Source organism: Micropterus salmoides, unplaced genomic scaffold (assembly GCF_014851395.1).
Source record: "Micropterus salmoides isolate LMB-PRFRI ecotype aquatic unplaced genomic scaffold, ASM1485139v1 Ms_hic_scaffold_7, whole genome shotgun sequence".
NCBI classification, from domain to species: domain Eukaryota; kingdom Metazoa; phylum Chordata; class Actinopteri; order Centrarchiformes; family Centrarchidae; genus Micropterus; species Micropterus salmoides.
In genome coordinates, this window is record NW_024044459.1 from 27739228 (window position 1) to 27757902 (window position 18675).

Consider the following 18675-nt stretch of genomic DNA (forward strand, 5'->3'; position numbering starts at 1 on the left):
CTCTACACTGGCAGTAATGTATTTGAGAAGATATTGAAAAAGCTGATGAGGGAGACACGAGATGTGTTGTAGAATACAAAAGTTAATAATGGTGGGGATTTTGACAAATGGATCTCTAAATGTATCCTGATATTGGTCTAAATTGCATTCTGTTGCTCACAGTTTTTTGTGTTTTTAATTTATACATTCTCTCATTGACTATGCAAGGTGCTTGTGCCATAGAAGAGAACAGTTCACTTTGTGTGGAGGATAATGCATGCAGAAGAATTACTGTTGTGCTATGTATACATAAAGGTCCATGGAGATAGTGCAGACAACGCTACGATACCTTCCAATGTTTGGCTCACAGTGAATGTGTCTAAAAGAGTCATAGACTCAACACTCATACAATGTGCTTTTGAGTACATACATATCATTTTATTGCTGCATATATCGCCCCCCACACTGAGACATCTGAAAAGAGAGCTTGATCTATACGAAAACATTAATCATCATTCATTGTATGTTAATAAATTCAGAATTTCTCCATTTACCATGCGGACGTCCACGCGTGCTGGAAATGCAACCTTTCCAGAGCTCATAAATCACACACACTGAGTCATCTGACAAAGTACCCCAAACACAGGCTGAGGCGCTGCGATCCCTAGGGCACAAACACACGCCATCTAATGTAGCGGAATCAGAGCGGGGACCAGAGCTTTCTGATTCCTTCTGCCGATGCTTTGCTGCCAACCCCTACCAACAAGGAGCACTCACCGCAACCTGGGGAAAATAACAGGCAGAATCAGAGGGGCTTGTGGGATGCCCCTCTCTGTCTCTCTTTTGCTGGTTGCCCCCCACCCCACTGCCTCTAGGGTTTGTGTCCATGTGCAAACAACAACACTTACACCCAGAGGGTTGGTAGGTGCAGCGTACAGTGGGGACCACCTGTCTTATTAGACAGATTTTACCATTGGAACTTTACAAAGACAGGGGCTGTGAATAATGTTAGTTGCAGCACTTTCAGTTGCCTGACTATGTGAAAATGTGGAGTCTTGGTGCCATTCAGAAAATCCTCAACCAAAAACATAAGAATACTAAACACAAGCATTTAACTAAGACTGCTGGATAGGTAGCAGCTGTCGCCATCAATGTTAATTTGTGCAACTTTATTTATGTGTTTGTGGAGTACTTGCTTTATACAGCAGAACTGTAATGTTTGTCAACCACAATCCTAAAACTAAATTATAACAATACAGCTATGCTTTAGATGCTGCAGATAATGCATTTTTTTTATCTTTAGAACATAGTTTTTAATAAAAGTATTTTAGGTGATTTTATTCAGCTTGTACTCTGCTCTCTTCCATTTGACACAAATTGTTCTAATCTTGCTGTTCAGAGAGATTACCAAAGCAAGAGGGAAATCTGAGCAGACACAATAGCTTCTCCTCTGTTTACCACAGCACAGATGAAGAAAAACAGATTTATCTGTTACCAACTTCAGAAGCCCGGTAATAATAGGTGCTATTCAGGTATAAGACTGTTATTTGTGCACCTACATGACAGATTAAATTATTTTTAGCCTGCGGGGAAAGGATCTCCATTGTGTTTCCCTTTACACAGAATAATCATGTCTCTTTACCTTTTAGCAAAGTGGTCACATGATCTCTGTTCTGTATACACTTGCTTTATGTGTCAGATTAAAAGATTAAAGGCTTTGTGGTGAGGAAACAACCAAACAGCAGCCCAGTGAAAACCATGATACTGTCAAATAGGGTTTGAGTCGGTGCTACAGTTGCGTTGTATACATTATAGAGGAGACCCTCTGTAGTGCGATTAGGAAGATAATGTCATCACATGTTAATGACCTGAGTGTTTGCAGTGTACAAAATGAGTGCCCTCTGATATGCAAAGCACTTCTGCTGAGAGTGTAGAATTGTCTGTATGTATGGAAATCCAGTGAAATAGAGGCGCTAGTCTGTGCAGTATAGAACAGACAGCATTATTTATCCCCTTTTCTCCCTTTCTCTCATTTTCCTCCTTTTTACCCCCCTATGGGTCTCTGGATCCTTTCCCATCTCTCCTCTGTTGCCCGGGCCTATCCCAGGCTCCCTGGAGACTAGAGGACGAGTGGTTATTTCTGACTCTGGAAGATGGTCGTGACTAATTGATTCGACATCTGATGGAACGTGTGTAACGTCTCTTTTCCCCTGCTGCTCTAGCCTTGCCACTTGCTCAGATGAGCAGGAACCATTAATGTATTGTGCATATATTTATGTACTATACGGCTGTGTTTGATATGAGAAATGTGTTTATGCCAGCACTGTCTGTGTTCCTCTGTAAACCCCACGTAGTGTTGTCCCTGGTAATCTAAATTATTACTGGACTGTTTGATGTTATCCTTAGAGAAAAAGAAATTCTGTATACCAGTGCATTCCCATTGGTCTCATAACAATGGATTATATGGCTAACACTCAAAATACTCCCACTTATGTATCTGTTAGATCGCTTTGTATTGTTTTTACATGTTTTTGAGATGTTGCACCACATAAACGCAATTGATCCCAGAGGTGCTTTATTGTAGGAATGCGTCTAAATTCACTTACTGAAGTTTAGTCTTCTCTCGTTCTTTCTTTCTCTCCTCTGGTCCTCTATCTTTGTCTTTGTGGTGTGATTTTGGGTCGAGTCCAGAGACCTAATGAGGCGGTTCTGATGGGCCCACAGGTCTTGAAGCTGCAGCAGGCCGCTGTTGATGCCCACTCAAAGTACCTAATTGATCTAATCATTTAGCCGATTGGTCAAAGTAATCAGTCTCTGGTGGGCACACACGGGATGAACAATGACAAGTATTTAGTGGCTGCAGGCCGGTTTCCATTCTCCAACTGCAATAGGCTGGAGGTTGATAGGGCGGCGTGTTTGTTTATGTGCGCATAAATGCGATGTTTATGTACTTTATGTGCACCCAACTCCCTGAACTGTTGGACTAATAAATTGCCGTAGTTAATAAAAGTTTACAGCTCATCCAAAGTTTCAATTTATGAGATACATGTTTGATGAAATCTTGATACCTAGAGTATAAAGTTCTCATTCAATCTCACATGGAGTGGATAATGTTTTGCATGTACTTTTAATGAACAGTGTAAAATATATTTCAAAGAAGTACCCTTCATTTACATCTTTAAAGGTCTACAAAGCAAGGTGCAATGGAAGTTCCTTTATGAGGAATACATATTCAGAATATCGTCTTGATGTGGAGAAGGCCACTAGGGAATGATCAAGTGTGCATCCCATCGACCCGCATCCTCTTCCCCATTACCCTGACATTTCATCCTTACATTTAATTCCAGGCCTTTCTAAAGAGCAGGTAATAGTGCAGAGGGGTACAGGGACCCAGAATTAAGCAGTTTTACACCGAAGGGTAATTTGGTGTGATAAATGTGCCGTCGCTGGTAACTAATAATACATATTTTAAGTAGCAGCGGCGCGGCTCCGCGGCCCAGTAAAGGTAGCATCATTATTAATGTGGGAGTCGCTGCGTGTTTTAGTCAGGGTTACGGCACCAAGGTCAGAGCTGCGTTTCACTGAATTAAAAGCCATTTTGAGCTATGGCACTCCTAATCAACTCAGACCTAAAGGTGCATAGCTCAGTTATAATGAGGCACCAATGAATTTAAATAAACAGCAAGATCTAGTGATTTATAAAGGCAATGTGCTATCCTTATAGCTCGTTAGCCATGACGGATACTCTTTATTCTCTGGGCCTCTTTACCCACAGGACCCTGAGCTTTTAACCAAGTAATGTCTGCCTCCATTGTCAGCGGATACGCATTCGGAGCAGGACACTTATCCGCGTCATTATGAAAAGTGGAGACACAATACAAGAGTAATGGTAATGTATGCCATCCAAATAGGTGATTTTTCTCCTCCCTTCCCTCCGTTTTTCGCCGATGTAAAAACTACTCCAGAGTTTTAGGCCCATGAATTCATCATCATATTTTCACAAAGGGTTTTTCATATATCCTAAAAGAAAGCATAATCCTTGATAGTGAAAATGTTTTGCATTTAAAGGGGTACTTTTGGTCTGGGAATTGATAGTGATGTTTGGGGGGAGCTGTAGAGAGAGGAAAGTTCTAGTTTTTAGAGTGATCACTTATATGAATTATAATATTTTTATGAGTGAAAAGAGTCAGTGGCTTATTTCAACTACTTTACTTTGAAATAATAGAAACTTCTGCAGTCAATGTGCCGCCATTAATATGCTGATTAGGAACTTTTTTAGAATAATAATGTTTGATACTCAGACTTTCCATTGCCAACAATTTAGGAATGAATTCTTAAGCATTCCCCTGTCTCTTGGCAAGAGTAACCACCCCCCACCCCCTCTTTTTTTTTTTCGCTTTTCCAATATTGATCTGGCCTGTTGCAATTACAGGTATTGCTCCTGGTTTTGCATTTCTTAATCTAATGACCCTGGAAGGATAGTTAGTACTTCAGCTGGGGCCAGACGAGGCAGTGAGGCGTGCACATGTAGCCGCCTCTGGCTGACCCCCTGCTGCTCCTGTTGGGGCATGCCAGGGCATTAGCCACTTCATCAGCTTCTTTGTTGCCCGCCTGTCTTTTGTGTTGCCCTTGAAGGACGTTGCAAGCAAACCCATGGCTACAGCCTCTTCTTTACATCTTGATACAGCTTATTCAGGGGACTTTTTGAGAAATCAGTGGCTTGGGACGGACTTTTTCTTCTTTTTTTTTTTTTTAAAGCTCCGAATTCAGGATGTTTCCCTCTCATTGATTCTAGCTCAAACAGCTCATGTTAAGAATGACTGGTTTTATCACTGCACCTTTTATGGCATCTATTTAATTAAAGAGAGACTTCCTTTTAAAAGATCAATTGAAGTATAAGAACTCTTACAAGGTAAATACTGATATTCTTCCACAGAGAGAGTAGTTGATTCAGTTGTGCATGAGAAGGTACCATGTCCTGATATGCACTACACTTTTCTTTGTATGTGACAATACCTGAGGCCATTCTGAATTTAAATTGACATCATTTTTTTTTTCTAAAGGACAAAAGTGTTGACTCACCTCCAAAATACACTTATTTGATTTCCCATGTGAACACAGTACACAGAGACACCCATAGCTTTCACCATTCAGAGACTCACTCACTCAGCCTCTGACTGTGCTCCACATTTCAGAGTAATTTTCACTCCTGACATCACGGCTCTGCCTACCTGCCAATTTCTGTCTTGGTTCCTGAATGGGTGATTTGTAAAGCCATGTTCACCTGAACACTCAGAAGATTTACTTGGGAGTGAGCTTGCCAGGTGTTTGAGCTGTCAGTTTGCTATGTGTTCACACACTTTCCAAAGGGAAGGTAATAGCCATACTCAGTTAGTTGACTCAGTCAAATGAGTTGCTATTGGAATAATAGCGCAATACATATGGCCATTACTACTGATTTGTGACTTGCAACAACAAAAGATGGGATCATTTCATGAAACCATACGTTTGAAAAGCTGGTTCCCTTTACTAGTTTTTCTGAAAAACATTACTTGAACATGCTGGAAAAACTTGCATTTAGTGATGTCACATGTCTGGAAAGGATTCTGTGATCTAACCCATTCCTTTAATACTTGTATATATGCTGCTCAACTTGTGTTTTTTGGCTTGACTACACATCTTCCAGCTTCTTCTTTTCCTGGTTACTCCACCTCCCTCCCTCTCTCCTCTCACCATGGTTTATAAACAAGCTGTAGTTGTTTTTGGGGCTGGAGGTCGTTGATTTGTCTGCCTCTCGCCGTAGGTCATTGAGGTCACCACGGCCCCGGAAGCATCAAGCTTGGAAAATGAGAAGCCCCGCTCGGCTCTCCCGCTGGCGACCGGGAGCACCCCTTGCCCGCGCCCGCCCTGATGATTAATGCCACCCCCGTCCAGCCACAAACCTTTCTGCCTCAGATAATGCCAGGCAGCAAGCGCGGCTGACACTTTTAATGTATAATTAAGTAGAAAAAGTCAGCACTGGCTATGCAAATTTTTTAAAATGATAAATGACGCTGTACAGCAGCAGGGATTGATTTGGTGTAAATGAAACTAATTAAGGAAATGTCAAACATAATTAATAAAACAGGTTTAAGCTGCAAAACATTGTCAATTGAATGAATGAGGAGGCATTGGCTCCCATTGTTCAGGCTTTATTTAGGTCTTGTGTTTAGCTTGTTCCCTGCTCCAGAATGCTCTCTCCCCTCCTTACTCCCTCCACCACCAATTCCCTGAGAGGGGGAAAATAAATTTGCTTGTCTCTCCGCTGACTGTAGAAATTAATTGCTGAAATCTTGTCCCATCCAAGTGTTACATTCACACGCAGGACATTAACATAACTAATTTGAAAGAGCTCAAATGACTGCATAATGGAGCTCCGTCACCATGCATGACAGTCGCTGGTCATACCAAATTAGCTTGGTTTTATAATTGAAAATTTTCCTCCTCGTCTAATTTTTACACCATTTCCCTCCTTTTTCTTCATCTACTTTTTCTCTTCTTCCTTGCTCCTCTTCCTTCCACGGTATCTTTCTTTTCTTTCTGTTTTCTTGATAAGAACAAAGGTTTTATAATTTACAAAAAGAGTGCTTGACCTATAATTAGAGGAGTGAGGGGAGAGGAAGGCGAGTGCCAAGTGGTGGCGGCAGAGTCAGATCCTTAGTCCTGGTAATGATGCTGGAGACCTTGTGGCCCCCGGGAGGCAGAAGAATAATGGGATGGGCTATTTTTATGGGGGAGCAAAGCAATGGGCCACCAGCCACTGGGATGCTGGTGCCTGGGTATGGTGCAGAGCAGCAGGGGCTAGTGGGGGGCAAAGGAGGGTGAACGCTCAGCCTGCCACACTGCCAGCTCTCAGCCCTGCCCATCAGTTCTGTACGTCAGCCTGATGCACCACTGTCGGCCTCTGTGCCCCCGCACCAGCCGCTGCCCTTGCCGCAGAGAGAGAACTGGGTGGATGAGTGGGGTGGGGTAGAAACATCTGCCACTTTGAGTATAACAGAGGACTTAAAGATACAAAGGGGGCGGGGGGTATCACAGTGAAGTGACGTGTCTGGATACTCAGATAAATATACATTAATGGCCACGTAACAATAATAATAAACTTTGAAGACCTGGATTCTTAGCCTTGGTTTGAAACTGACTAGACAAAACAATTAAAATGTGTCAGGATGCTAATCAGTCTTAAGAAAGGCTGCTAAACTAACCTAATAGACTTTGACCATCTATAGTAAAGTTTTCAGCAGTCAACTGGAGTTTTTTTAAATGTAAAACTCTAAATGCTGTTTATTATTTTGTACCGTTTGACCGAAAGCCTGGGACTAACACAGATAGCGTTAATAATGTGCATGTGTGCAGAGTATTAAAGCAGACCTACGGCTGCCAATATTTTTGTGTTTTGGTTCTACACACTCTAAGCACCGCTATTTATCATACTCCCACATAACAATTCTCCAGAGTTAAAGGAGCAAAAGAAAACAAAAACAAGAAAACAAAAAGTACAAGAACAGAAGAAAACAAAAAATACAAAACAAGAAAATAAAACTCTGGAACAGTCGCAGTCTTTATTCCCACTGCATTTTCATTCTCATCTTTATTTCATTATTCCAGTGAGGATTCTCATGCTTGTAAAAGTAAACTTAAATCCTGGACTCGTGTAGTCTCTTCTTTGTGCATGACAGTAACAGCTCCAGCCCCACAGTCAGCCATGATTTTTGCAGCAATGCTCCGTGCTCTGCTAATGTATTTAAGGATTTCTGTATTTTAAAGCATGGTCATTTAATGGATATCCTTTTAAAGCATTTTACTTTGTTATTTTTAGTTTTCCTGTGACCAGAGCAACTGTACATACACTGGATATTAACAGTAGTCAATAATGAGTGTGGTCAGCGCTGTGAGCTGTATGTTCTGAACTGAGCTCAAGGATATAATTTCATGTGAATTATTACCATATGCATTTCTCCAGGAACACTTAAAAGCTCATAACATACCCACATATTAAAAGTGCTGTTTCTTTCTGGTGCTCAAGCTGAAGTTACAGCCTCTTGTGTTTATTGCCTAGTCTTGTTCTGTAGTAAAGAAAGTCGACTATATCGTATTATATGTACAGTGGTTCATGTTTGCTTTGCTACAATATGCAGAGCCAAAATAGTGTTACATTTCGGCATGGTATTAAAAACAATTAAAAACTAGAGTACCACATCTATACACACAGGGATATAGCAATTGCATAAATAGTGACCTACACAAGATTTTTAGCAGCAATGCCTGTGTCTTAATTGCACACTATATTCTGAAAAATATGTAGCATCTTCATACTAAAAAAGTTGTTAAAAGTGAAGAAATAAAGACATATGACAAAATATTTTTTTTTAGATTTGGGAATGTTTTTTTGGGGACATTACTGCATTTATATGTTAAAGGAGGAGCTCGCAGCTGGAATAAAGTGACTGTAACGGCTATAGTAGCGGCCCACAAAAGCCTTTTAAAAAAATTTTTTTACCCGCTCTCTGATTTCAGACATGAATTTTGCAGATGGATTTCAAGGTTTAAAGTTAACTGACCTCAAAAGAACATTAATATATTGTATACTGCCAAAAAATAGGACTGCCAACGTTAGTGAATAGTATATAATTTATGGTATGAGCATGTACTACGAACATCTTATGTAACAGTAAGGGTTGCATTCTTGTTCTTGTGATAACAGCAACACGTGGTATACATTCCTCAAAACATGCAGTACTTCTCACAAAGGTCAGTGACCTGTTTTGCACATTTTCCTCAAGTTTCCAAGTGGTATTTCACCTTTCATGTTACTTCCTTTCGAACATTTTGCTACAACTCTTTCATACAACCCAACCCTTAAAATGCCAAGGGTCGCGAGTCAAACATATGCAGCAGGGATTACAATTTATTACCCCACATTTGCCTGATAATTTTTCTCTCTTGACAAGCTTAGGTAAATCATATAGCCTACTCTATAATGTATGAGTGCTCGGCTGCTTGATGAGTAAAGTCTGCTGCTATTGGCTGTTACCCCTGTGGTGTTTGAGTTCCCATAAGACCAATAAGGCTTGTCTGTGTTCCAACATGACTGGAATCACTGCAGGAACAGGTAGAGGTCCAGGTATTTATAGTAACTATATGCAAATGGATCAATGCCATGTTGAATTGTTAGAGCAGAGAGGTGACAGTTGAATACATGTACATAGAAGGAGAAATATATAGGCTTCTCCCTCTCTTTGCGACATGTCTAATCAGTTAGGATGGCCTCCTCTCCTCATTTCATTTGAATATATTCAGCTTGGACTCAGACTAAGGAAGTGCCTCTTCCCTCCCATGTATATTATTCCTTCTCGCTGAAGGCTCATTATTTTACAGCAGGGTGTGTGAGAGGTGGCCCCAGTCTCTGAACTCTCTGTCGAGGCTGTATTAATCAAACTTCACACAGTGGGGAAGGGTCCACCCACTGACACAGCACCGCTCACTCTACACTTGAGGACAAAAGCAAAAACGCCCTACCTAAGCTGTTACTGTGAAACACCTACAGCTTTTGAAGATGACTACTTTATACTATTTTCACAACAATAACCCCACATCTTTCAAAGACTGTCTCAAAGATAGTCCATACTAAACAAAGTATTTTACCGCATTGTGTCTTATGCTAACGTTGTATTCCTTTTTTCCACAGTGGACAACAAGATCTTTGCGTGGGGAAATGGCACCAGTGGACAGTAAGTGAATTTCACAAGTAAAAAGATCTAAATGAGCATGTGAACAGTGTGTATTACGTCATTTTTTATTATTATAGCCCTCCAGACTTTCATTGCCCTCACTTTGACAGTGTGTCAAAGGATAAGAAGGTGTAGTGATACTTTAGGGGACTACTCGGGTGTCCATAAAAGTTCAGCTACACTTGGTTAGTTTTCTTCTGCCCAATGGTCATTCAATTGCCTCATTTTCTTCTGCTGTAGAGTGAGATATTAACGTGAAGATAGACACTCTGACAAACAGACAGACAGACATAGTTATACACAAACATAAGTTGTTTTCCTCCTGATGAGCTTCCTTGTTAAAACTTCTCCAGCCAGGAGCCAGACTGGCTGTAATGACATCTAAGGGCCTTTGGGCTGCAATGATTCAGTGGCCCTCAAGTACTCAAACAGCAGCACAGCAGACCTCAGAGAAATACATAAAAGAAACAACGGCATCACTTCTCACACTCATCATCTCCCATTGTCCCTTATTCTTCTTCTCTTGCTCTCCATCCCTCTGTCTGTCTCATTCTCTCCCTCTCTCTTCTCCCATGATGCTTTGACCCCTCTAAGCAGGTCAAGGCTCTCTTGTGGGGAGCTTATAGTTGGAGTAGCCTATAGTTGGAGCTCCACAACACCCACTTGCAGAGCAAAGGGTGAGCATCTCCGTTACACAACTGGCACTCTGATATCTGAAAACTCCTCAGCTCTCCTGTGTGTCTCACTGGAGGCGAGAGAGGAGAAGAGTACGAGGGAGCTGTGTAAATTTAAACTGGCAAACTTTCTGATGGAAATAGCTGTGACCCCAGAGTGGTCTTGTCTTGAGTTGAAGCATTGTTGTAATCAATACAGGCTCTCGTGGGGATGGCGGGCGAGGACCTTTCGTTCCCCGTTTGTGGAAATAATGGAGAAGACTGTTTGTTATTTTTCCCAGACATGCCGCAAACTAGCAGATATGGCCGGGGCATTGCAGGTTATGACGCTGGCTCAGGGAAACAAATACAAAGAAGAGCATTTTATCAAGAAGCAAACAGCAGAGCTCTGTTTGAAGCTGCTGGGAGCTCACAGGTCACAGGGGTGCTGGGGCTGCGTTTGACCAGCTCATCTTGAAAAGGGGTCTTGGATGTTCTTTGTTCACTCACACTAGGGACATGGAGACAGAAACACAACTCTCAGCCAAGGCCTACGTGAAGTCATTTGTACAGCTACAAATTGAGTTAGGTTCAGTTATTATTTCTTCCCTAGGAACGTAAACCTGACCTCACTGAAATATGCCTGTTAGACACACACCATATATGACTCTTGTCTGTATAGAGAAAATATCAGAAAGAGACCACAGTATTCCTTCTCGGGGTGTACACTAAACAGTGATACATACCAATCTTATATTATCATTATATTAAAATGACTTGTTACTTGTTAAATTAGGTAATCCCACAAAAATAATCCAATTGATGTTAAATTCTCTTCAAACTAAAAAAGAGACAGTTTTCTCTTAAACCTTCCCCTCAAACCTTGGTATATCTTTTGCATGATCGAGAAGAAAATGTCGAACTGTATTTTCTGTCTGCTTTTTCTAGGCTCGGTGATGGAGAGAGGTCAGTAAAGGACCAGCCAGTCGAGGTCAAGTTACCACAGGAACCGAACTTTAAAGGAAGTGACGCAGATGTGGATGTCGTCAATATAGTTGGTGTGGCCTGTGGAAGCAGACACTCCTTCATATGGACTGAAACTGGTCAGGCCTACAGTTTTGGGAACAACTTTTACGCCCAGCTTGGCTATGACTTCCAGAGAGCTGACTTCAAAGAGCACCAGGTACGAGGATTGTAGTGCGTCTACAGTTGTGACCAAGTCAATATTAAATACATCATGTATTTAATATTGACTATTGAACTCCTGAATATATAAAATGCTTTGAGTTTAGGTCAACATTATTCATATTCAGTATAAGCATGACACACAAATAACTCACAAAAATGTGCACTCATTAAAACCAATGTGATTTTGTAATGTCCCCTTAAAACATCGACATCATCTCTACAGGATATTATTAGTTTTTAATTCATTGTTGTGTGAGAGAGGGGCTGATAGAGGCAGGCCTGTGTGATGGATATCTCAAGGGCCTGAATGGCTCTTTGCTGGTTGTCTCTCTATCTCTGTCCTTACATGGCTCACCATACAGTAGCATGCTGCTGAACCATACAAATCCTAAATTAAGTGCTGTGGAATTGAAATTGGCTCTCTTGTGAAGTGTTCCACTTGCATTGGAGCTTAATTTTGCCTACTCATATCATTTGATTCAGTCCCTCAGTCCCTCTTTTGCTTGCTGCAGCCCATCGCTCCCTCTTCCTTGTCATGCAAAATAAGCCCATTTACCGCAATGTGACAGTGTCTAGGTGAATGATTGCCACTCAGCACTTGATATATGGGTATGTGCTTTTGTGTGCGTGTGTACTAGATATATTATATTTCTGAAAGATTTCCCCAGTCTCTTGCAGTAACATTAGTGCATTGTTATACATTAAGTCTTGCAGTTTTTTACACCTACATATTATAATGGATGGATTAAAAAAACGCTATGTGGCAAAGTATTCAAGTCCACTCTCTTACTCGGCCCAAATATCATTACCTGTTTTCATCAGTTTCTCCTGTGCTGGAGCCATTATAGAGAAGTCTTTTGAAATTGCTGCTTGCCTGCTTAGTCAGTCAATATATGAATTGTCTCTGTTGCTTTTAGATTAAAGTTGCCTATCTGTAGGTGTTATCAACAGATAGTTTACTCCAACAGCATGTAATACTTTTTTGCCTCACTATCACAGTCAAGTGTTAAGTTGTTGTTTTTTTATAGTTATACTATAGTTAGTTTAATAGTTTTCTTGTTACGTTATCTGTTGTTCCCCAGGCATTGTTCGAGCAGTAACATAAGACAAATTCGCAGAAGAGAAGCCTTAAAATTTAAATGAGACTGGCCTCACACTAGTTGGGGGGTGGGGGGCAGACAGTATCCAGCCACCTGGCAGAACTATGGAGGCCCAAGGGCCAAAGCTCTCACCTCTCCTCCCTGATAAAGGCCACCGGAATCTGCATGACTGAACCCAGCCCTCACTTCTTTCTGCAAAAGCAATTGATACTGAAGGGGGGGAAATCTGGCAGGTGTGGCAGAGAATGGGACCTGATGGTATGTGTATCCCAGAGTCACCCTTTCCTCTCATCCTAGCCATACCAGTGGCCTCTGATTGCCCCAAGTAGAAGCTCAAATCTGGCCCTTTCTCTTGTATACCACCAACCTCCATCTTCTTTCATCCCTGTTGCCTCCCTGTGTGCGTTTTTTCAGTAGGTCCAGAAAAGCTGCTCCACCTCCAGTTATCCCTAGACTCTGTACAATACGATACTGGCTATTGTTGTAAAGAATCTGTAGGTTGGAACTGCCAGCTTCACCCCTAAGGGCTCTCTTTAATGCTTGAAATGGAGTGGTAGTAGCCCACTGAGATCTGAGAAACACTATATTCTGTTCTTTAGAGGCCCGGTGATAAGGTGTTGGGATTCTGCTCACACCTGTGAGCCCATTGTTCAGGCCCGCTACGGCATTTCACCTGCAAAAGACAAGGTTAGACAGAGCTCCCATTTAATGGTTTGATTGACATTATTTTAATGGCACACTGTGAGGAGCTGTATGTCTATGAACAGAAATGAAAGTTAATCTTATTTTTTCCCCCCCCTCTCATGTCTCTGCCCTCGGTCTCTCCCCTCATTAGGACAATGACATTGTCATTTTCTCAGGGTTTTGAGGGACGTGTTTGTATGCAGATAGGACAGTCCCACTTTAGTTCTCCAATGTCAACATTTTGATAAGAATTAGTAGTCACTGGCTATGTTACTGCAGTAGCTTTGGTGGTATCAAGACCGTATCATATACCAAAGGTTTGTTTTTGTGTATATGAATTTTTTCTCTGTGTACATAACATAGCTCAGTCTCTAAGTAGGTTAACAGTCCTCCTTGCTGAAAATGTACCACCCATTCTCTGTATTTTTACAAAGCTAGGCAAAAAGCGACCGTGGGAACATGAAAATAAACTCTGTTCCTAAGTGTGACACATGTGCAGCTTGAGCTTGGCACGGCATCCGTGTTCAGCCTGGCTGAGCACAACTTGTTTGAATGTCATATTTATCCCTGTGTTTTGTCAGAAAATTAACTTCCTGTGAGTTTGCGGCAGAGCCGAGCATATGGCCACAGCTCTCTGGAGATGACAGCCTAGCGGAGCGGGAGCTCGCCGGTGCCGCTGCCCTGCTCTGGCGGCAGATGCTCCGGGCTTCTCCGCGATTAAGTGGAGATCATCACTGTTTTCTTTGAGCACCGCTGTGCCTTGTACTCTGAAGTGTTCCGTTAATCACTGCCTGCCTCCCTGCCTTTTCCACACAAGCTGCCAAAGCACTCATTAAGTTTGAATCTTCCTCTCACCACTCGCATGCTCACCAGTTCGATACATTGTGTGACTGAATCTTAGCAGTCAACCCTTTCTGCAGGAACACAATGGTACCTTTGTGTTAGAGGGATCATAAAAGCCGTAATGTTTTTGTGCATGCTTGGTAAATGTGATTTCATTTCTGTCTCTCTTCTGCTGTTCATTCATTTTCAAGGCATTGTGTACATACTTTAAATTAAGTGTCACTCTTTTTGCTACTGAATGTTTTCTCTACTCTGTGTCTGCTAATATAGTTTGTATTTGAGTTTCTCCCCGTGCTGCCTTGTTTCCGGCACTGGCGTCCGAGGGGAGTGAAGCCTTTTCTGCCTTTTTTTCCCCCAACAGTGCCGCCTCCTCTTCTTTCTGCAAGTTATTAAGAACTGCTAGTCACATTTAAAATTGTTAAACATTACTACATTATCCTTGGTGGGTGTGACTATATTTGATGTATCTGAGTTTATGGAATCGGAATGCAGGTATAATGTAAAACACAACTCTGATCCAAGAGAAACACAAAAGATAGAAATATAGTCTTTGTTAGCCCCCCCCCCCCCAAACCTGGTATCACACATCCAGTTTTGTTGTGTGTATCTCCTACACAAGCAACCATCCATTGTTATTGTTAAACATTGTGACACGCTTTAACCCTGATTGATCTTGATCTCCGACACAAATAATAATGTGATTACCGGCTTTTCTCTGCTTCTCTCTTCACAGCAGTGGAAAATAACGTTAGATATTTCCTTTCATGTTAATCGCCTTGGTTGGAAGTATACCTCGGTGCACCAATAGGCCTCAGTAATGCCTCCTTTCTTCTAAAAAAAACATCCAAAATAACCTATTTGCAGCACACCCACACACACATTGCTTAGCTCTGTAACACCGTTATTCTGCACCCATCAAAGCCTGGCTTGCTTGTCCTGGTGCAGTGATCATTCCCCCACAATAGCGGGATGGCATTACTGTGCTTTTGAAAGCATTTGCATGGCAAAGCAATAACATGCACCTTGTAAATAAAGGAATTGATCCTGTTCATCGCAGGTTGGATTTCCTGGATAAAGCTATGGGAAATGGATCCCTACGCCATCTTACATTGATATACAGACCCTGTTTCCTCATCCTCAAGTTTACTTCTGCTTCTTAATCTTGACTGTTGGGCTGTCAGGCACACAGACAAAAACGTATGTGGTTCTCTCTGCTGCATTGGTTACTTGGGAGACACGCTGATTAGTGCCAGTTTTCCTCTTTTCAATATGTAGATACCCAGATAGAAAGCTGGCCCTATTCATTGAGTCCAAGTACCAAAAATAGCAATTGCTGTTCTCAATCAGCTATGAAGAAATTGGTTTGCATTGTCGGAAGAGGTTGATTAGTGACTTTTTTGAAGAGGTTCTAGAAATTACTTTCAAATCAGGCTGAGTTGACAGACAGCTATTTCAAAATTCATTTGGCAGTGAAAGGTCAGCAATAAAGGATAATGTAAAAATTTTTTTTATCATAGCTCATACTGTATGAGTGCCATGCATTTGTACCCTCTGGTCCTGCATATTGTTATTCAACACAATAAGCGTTTATCTCATCTACTCAGAATCAAATCTATTCACAACTGTACAAATTGCCGCTGTGCTCTTGGCAAGGTACAGCTAATTTTTCGACGAGGAAATTCCTTGTCAGGAGCAGCCAAGGGAGAAAGTGTCAGTTTGATACTACAAGTACACTAACGGCTGTGCGGGAGCATAAGTGTTCGCTGCGCTTCGGTGACAGTGCGTTTGATTTCAGCACTGACCACCAGTGATGCCAACCCTGTAGGCCTCATCTGAGCTCCCTCTTGAGACTTAGACCCTCCCCCACATCTCACTTCAGACTGATGCTGCTGAGAGAGAAGGAGAGAGACTGAGAGAGATGGAGAAACTAAGTGAGAGGCTGGCAGACAATAAAGTCGCTCAATAGTATACACTTCTGTCACTTGTCTATTGTTACACTGCTGTTACAAGCTATGCAGTATGTGGGAACTCAGTGTGGGTGTACAGCGACCTAAACTACTATACCTATCTCCCCTAGGGGTACCTCAAAGGATGCTTGGGCTCTGCTGAAAAATGAGAGGCAAGGCAAGTGAGAGACAGGGAACAGAGGGAACAGAGGGAGGTAGTCTCAGCTGTGTAGGAAGGCTAACCTGCGCCTCTGGAGATCCTGCGTCTTTTCAAAAGTACCAGGACAGACCCGTCTTTGTGGCTACTCACCCCCTCCTCTGACTTGTTTAGGGCCACACTGTTAAAATAGTTCACTTCTGATGACTTCTGCTGCACTCTGTTACTAACTGTAGGGGTTCTTCTTTATTTGCTGTTCTTTTTACCAGTACATGTTATGCAAAGTTTGCACTTGAAACATGCATTATTTTCTCAGTGTGAATAAGAGAATATGGTGTTTGTGACCTTGTTTCCGTTTGAATCACATGCCCCACTGTTTCCTAATATGCCCCTAGTGTATGTAATGCTGAAAGCACATTTATTACACATCAATAATTCTGTACATTTCCTTCTGGAAAACTAATTCTCATAATAGGATTTTGTCAATGTGATTTGAATAATGATCTCAAAACATCCCATTTTAGGCTACTTAACTAAATAGAATATTACTGATTGCAACACTTATCCATGGTTGGGGTTTTGGTAACCTTCTTTTCTGTTTCTTGCCAACAGCCAATTTTCTCTCAATTAAAGCATGATATTAGCACTCAGTAGGGCATAAACAGAAATAACCGTACACTACTGAATATCATGCCTTGATTATGAGCTTAAGAGCGGGTGTACAGATGGATCCAGTTTCTATACTCCTATTAGAGTGCTGTGTTTTATGTGTGTGCATGTGCGGGAATCACTGCTTGTATGCGTCTGTGTAACACTTTGGCGGCAGGGAAAGCTGGAAGTTCTCAGCTATATCCTGTTAAAACCTCTGGAAAGGGAGGGCAGGGGGAAAAGAAAGAGAAAAGTCACAGGTATAGTAGGAAGAAAAAGTGTATCATTACATTGAGAGCCAGTCAGTGGTGATGCCAGTTGGCCAAAGTTAGCAGGAAGCTGTCCTAGTAAATGGCAGCAGCTGCTCGCAGTTCGAGAGAGCATGTCCCAGTCAGAGGAGAAAAGCGATGGCATCTACATTAATACTACCTTAATGGCCCATCTGGCGCTCCGTAGGGTCCCTGGCTGCGCCACCGACTCACAGGCGTTTGACAGGCAGTCTCCAGCGCAACAGACGCGCATGGCATGCCAAATGGCGGGGAGACGCCTCTGTGGCGTACAGATCTGTCAAACTCTCTCAGACGCTGTAGTCACACAGGCAAGGGAAGTTAAGGCAAGTTTTCACACGTGATTGGTTCTTGACATGGATGGGGAGAGGGGGGGGCAGGAGAAGAATGACTGGCTTGTCTATCTCTCTCTTCCGTACTCTCCTCAAATGCAAACACAGATATGTGCACACTCACAGAGCGCACACACATAATCACACACACACACACACACTTTCCATACTAGATGCTAAGTTGCCATGACCAGATTAAACCTCAATGAGAAAGCCAGGTTAAGATTAGCCGGTGGTGGATTCACTCTTCTCTGATGGCAAATAGAGATAAAAATATTATTTTTGCTGCGAGTCACAGCCTCTCTCTGTAAACAAATACTGGAACAAATTGCTTCATTGGAAGAAATTGTGGAAGGTCTTATCAAAACACCACAGGGGTTTCTGGCTGTAATTGTCGTAATTGGTTGACAGAGCAGACTGCAGTCCATGATGTGGCACAGTAATGCACTTTATGGGAAGTGACTGATTGTGGCTTTAGGTCCATAGATTGCCCTTTCAGATTTTTAAATATACTGGGCAAGAACTACATTACTTAATATGTAAACAACAGACATGGTAGGGTTGTGTTGTGTTGCCCTCTGCGAGGCTAAGGAGAAACTTTAGCAAGCCTTACCAGTGGACAATCTCACCCAGATTCCTACTCTGCCTGATGTGCTTGCTCTTTCCATCTGCCCCTGTTGAGCTGCACAATGTTGGCACAGTGGAGGTTTCTCTCAGAACAGGTCACATTCTGCAGTACCCACCAGCACAGATCACAGTCCCAGAAGTCTGTATCACACTGCTGCTGGGAAACTCTGGCTTCTTTCTGTATGGGAAAACTACACATAAAAGTACAGCAGCAAGAGTACTTTAAAACATTTGCTAGCGATCTTTCTCTCACACTTTTTCTTAAGGACATTTTGAGAGATAGCAGCAGTTAAAAAATGGAACGGAAGGTTCTTTAGAAAATGCATTTCAAATGGCTTATCCAGTAGGTAGCCCCAGAGGACACCTCAGGGATAAACCTTGGCAAGAAAGGAAGATAGAGGGGGAAAAAAGTGAAATTGGAAAGAAGACACATCCGTGACTAAAACAGTAGAAATAAAGAG

General features: G+C 42.0%; 1 protein-coding gene across 4 annotated transcripts in view; it reads left to right on the forward strand.

Moving 5' to 3' along the window:
• LOC119892422 (RCC1 domain-containing protein RUG3, mitochondrial-like) overlaps positions 1 to 18675 on the forward strand; it is a 301658-nt gene that overhangs the window by 38906 nt on the left and 244077 nt on the right. For all 4 annotated transcript variants that reach the window (XM_038704650.1, XM_038704648.1, XM_038704651.1 and 1 more), the window contains 2 exons: positions 9707 to 9749; positions 11351 to 11585. In XM_038704650.1, the coding sequence (XP_038560578.1) occupies positions 9707 to 9749; positions 11351 to 11585 (278 nt within the window). The remainder of the gene's footprint in view (positions 1 to 9706; positions 9750 to 11350; positions 11586 to 18675) is intronic.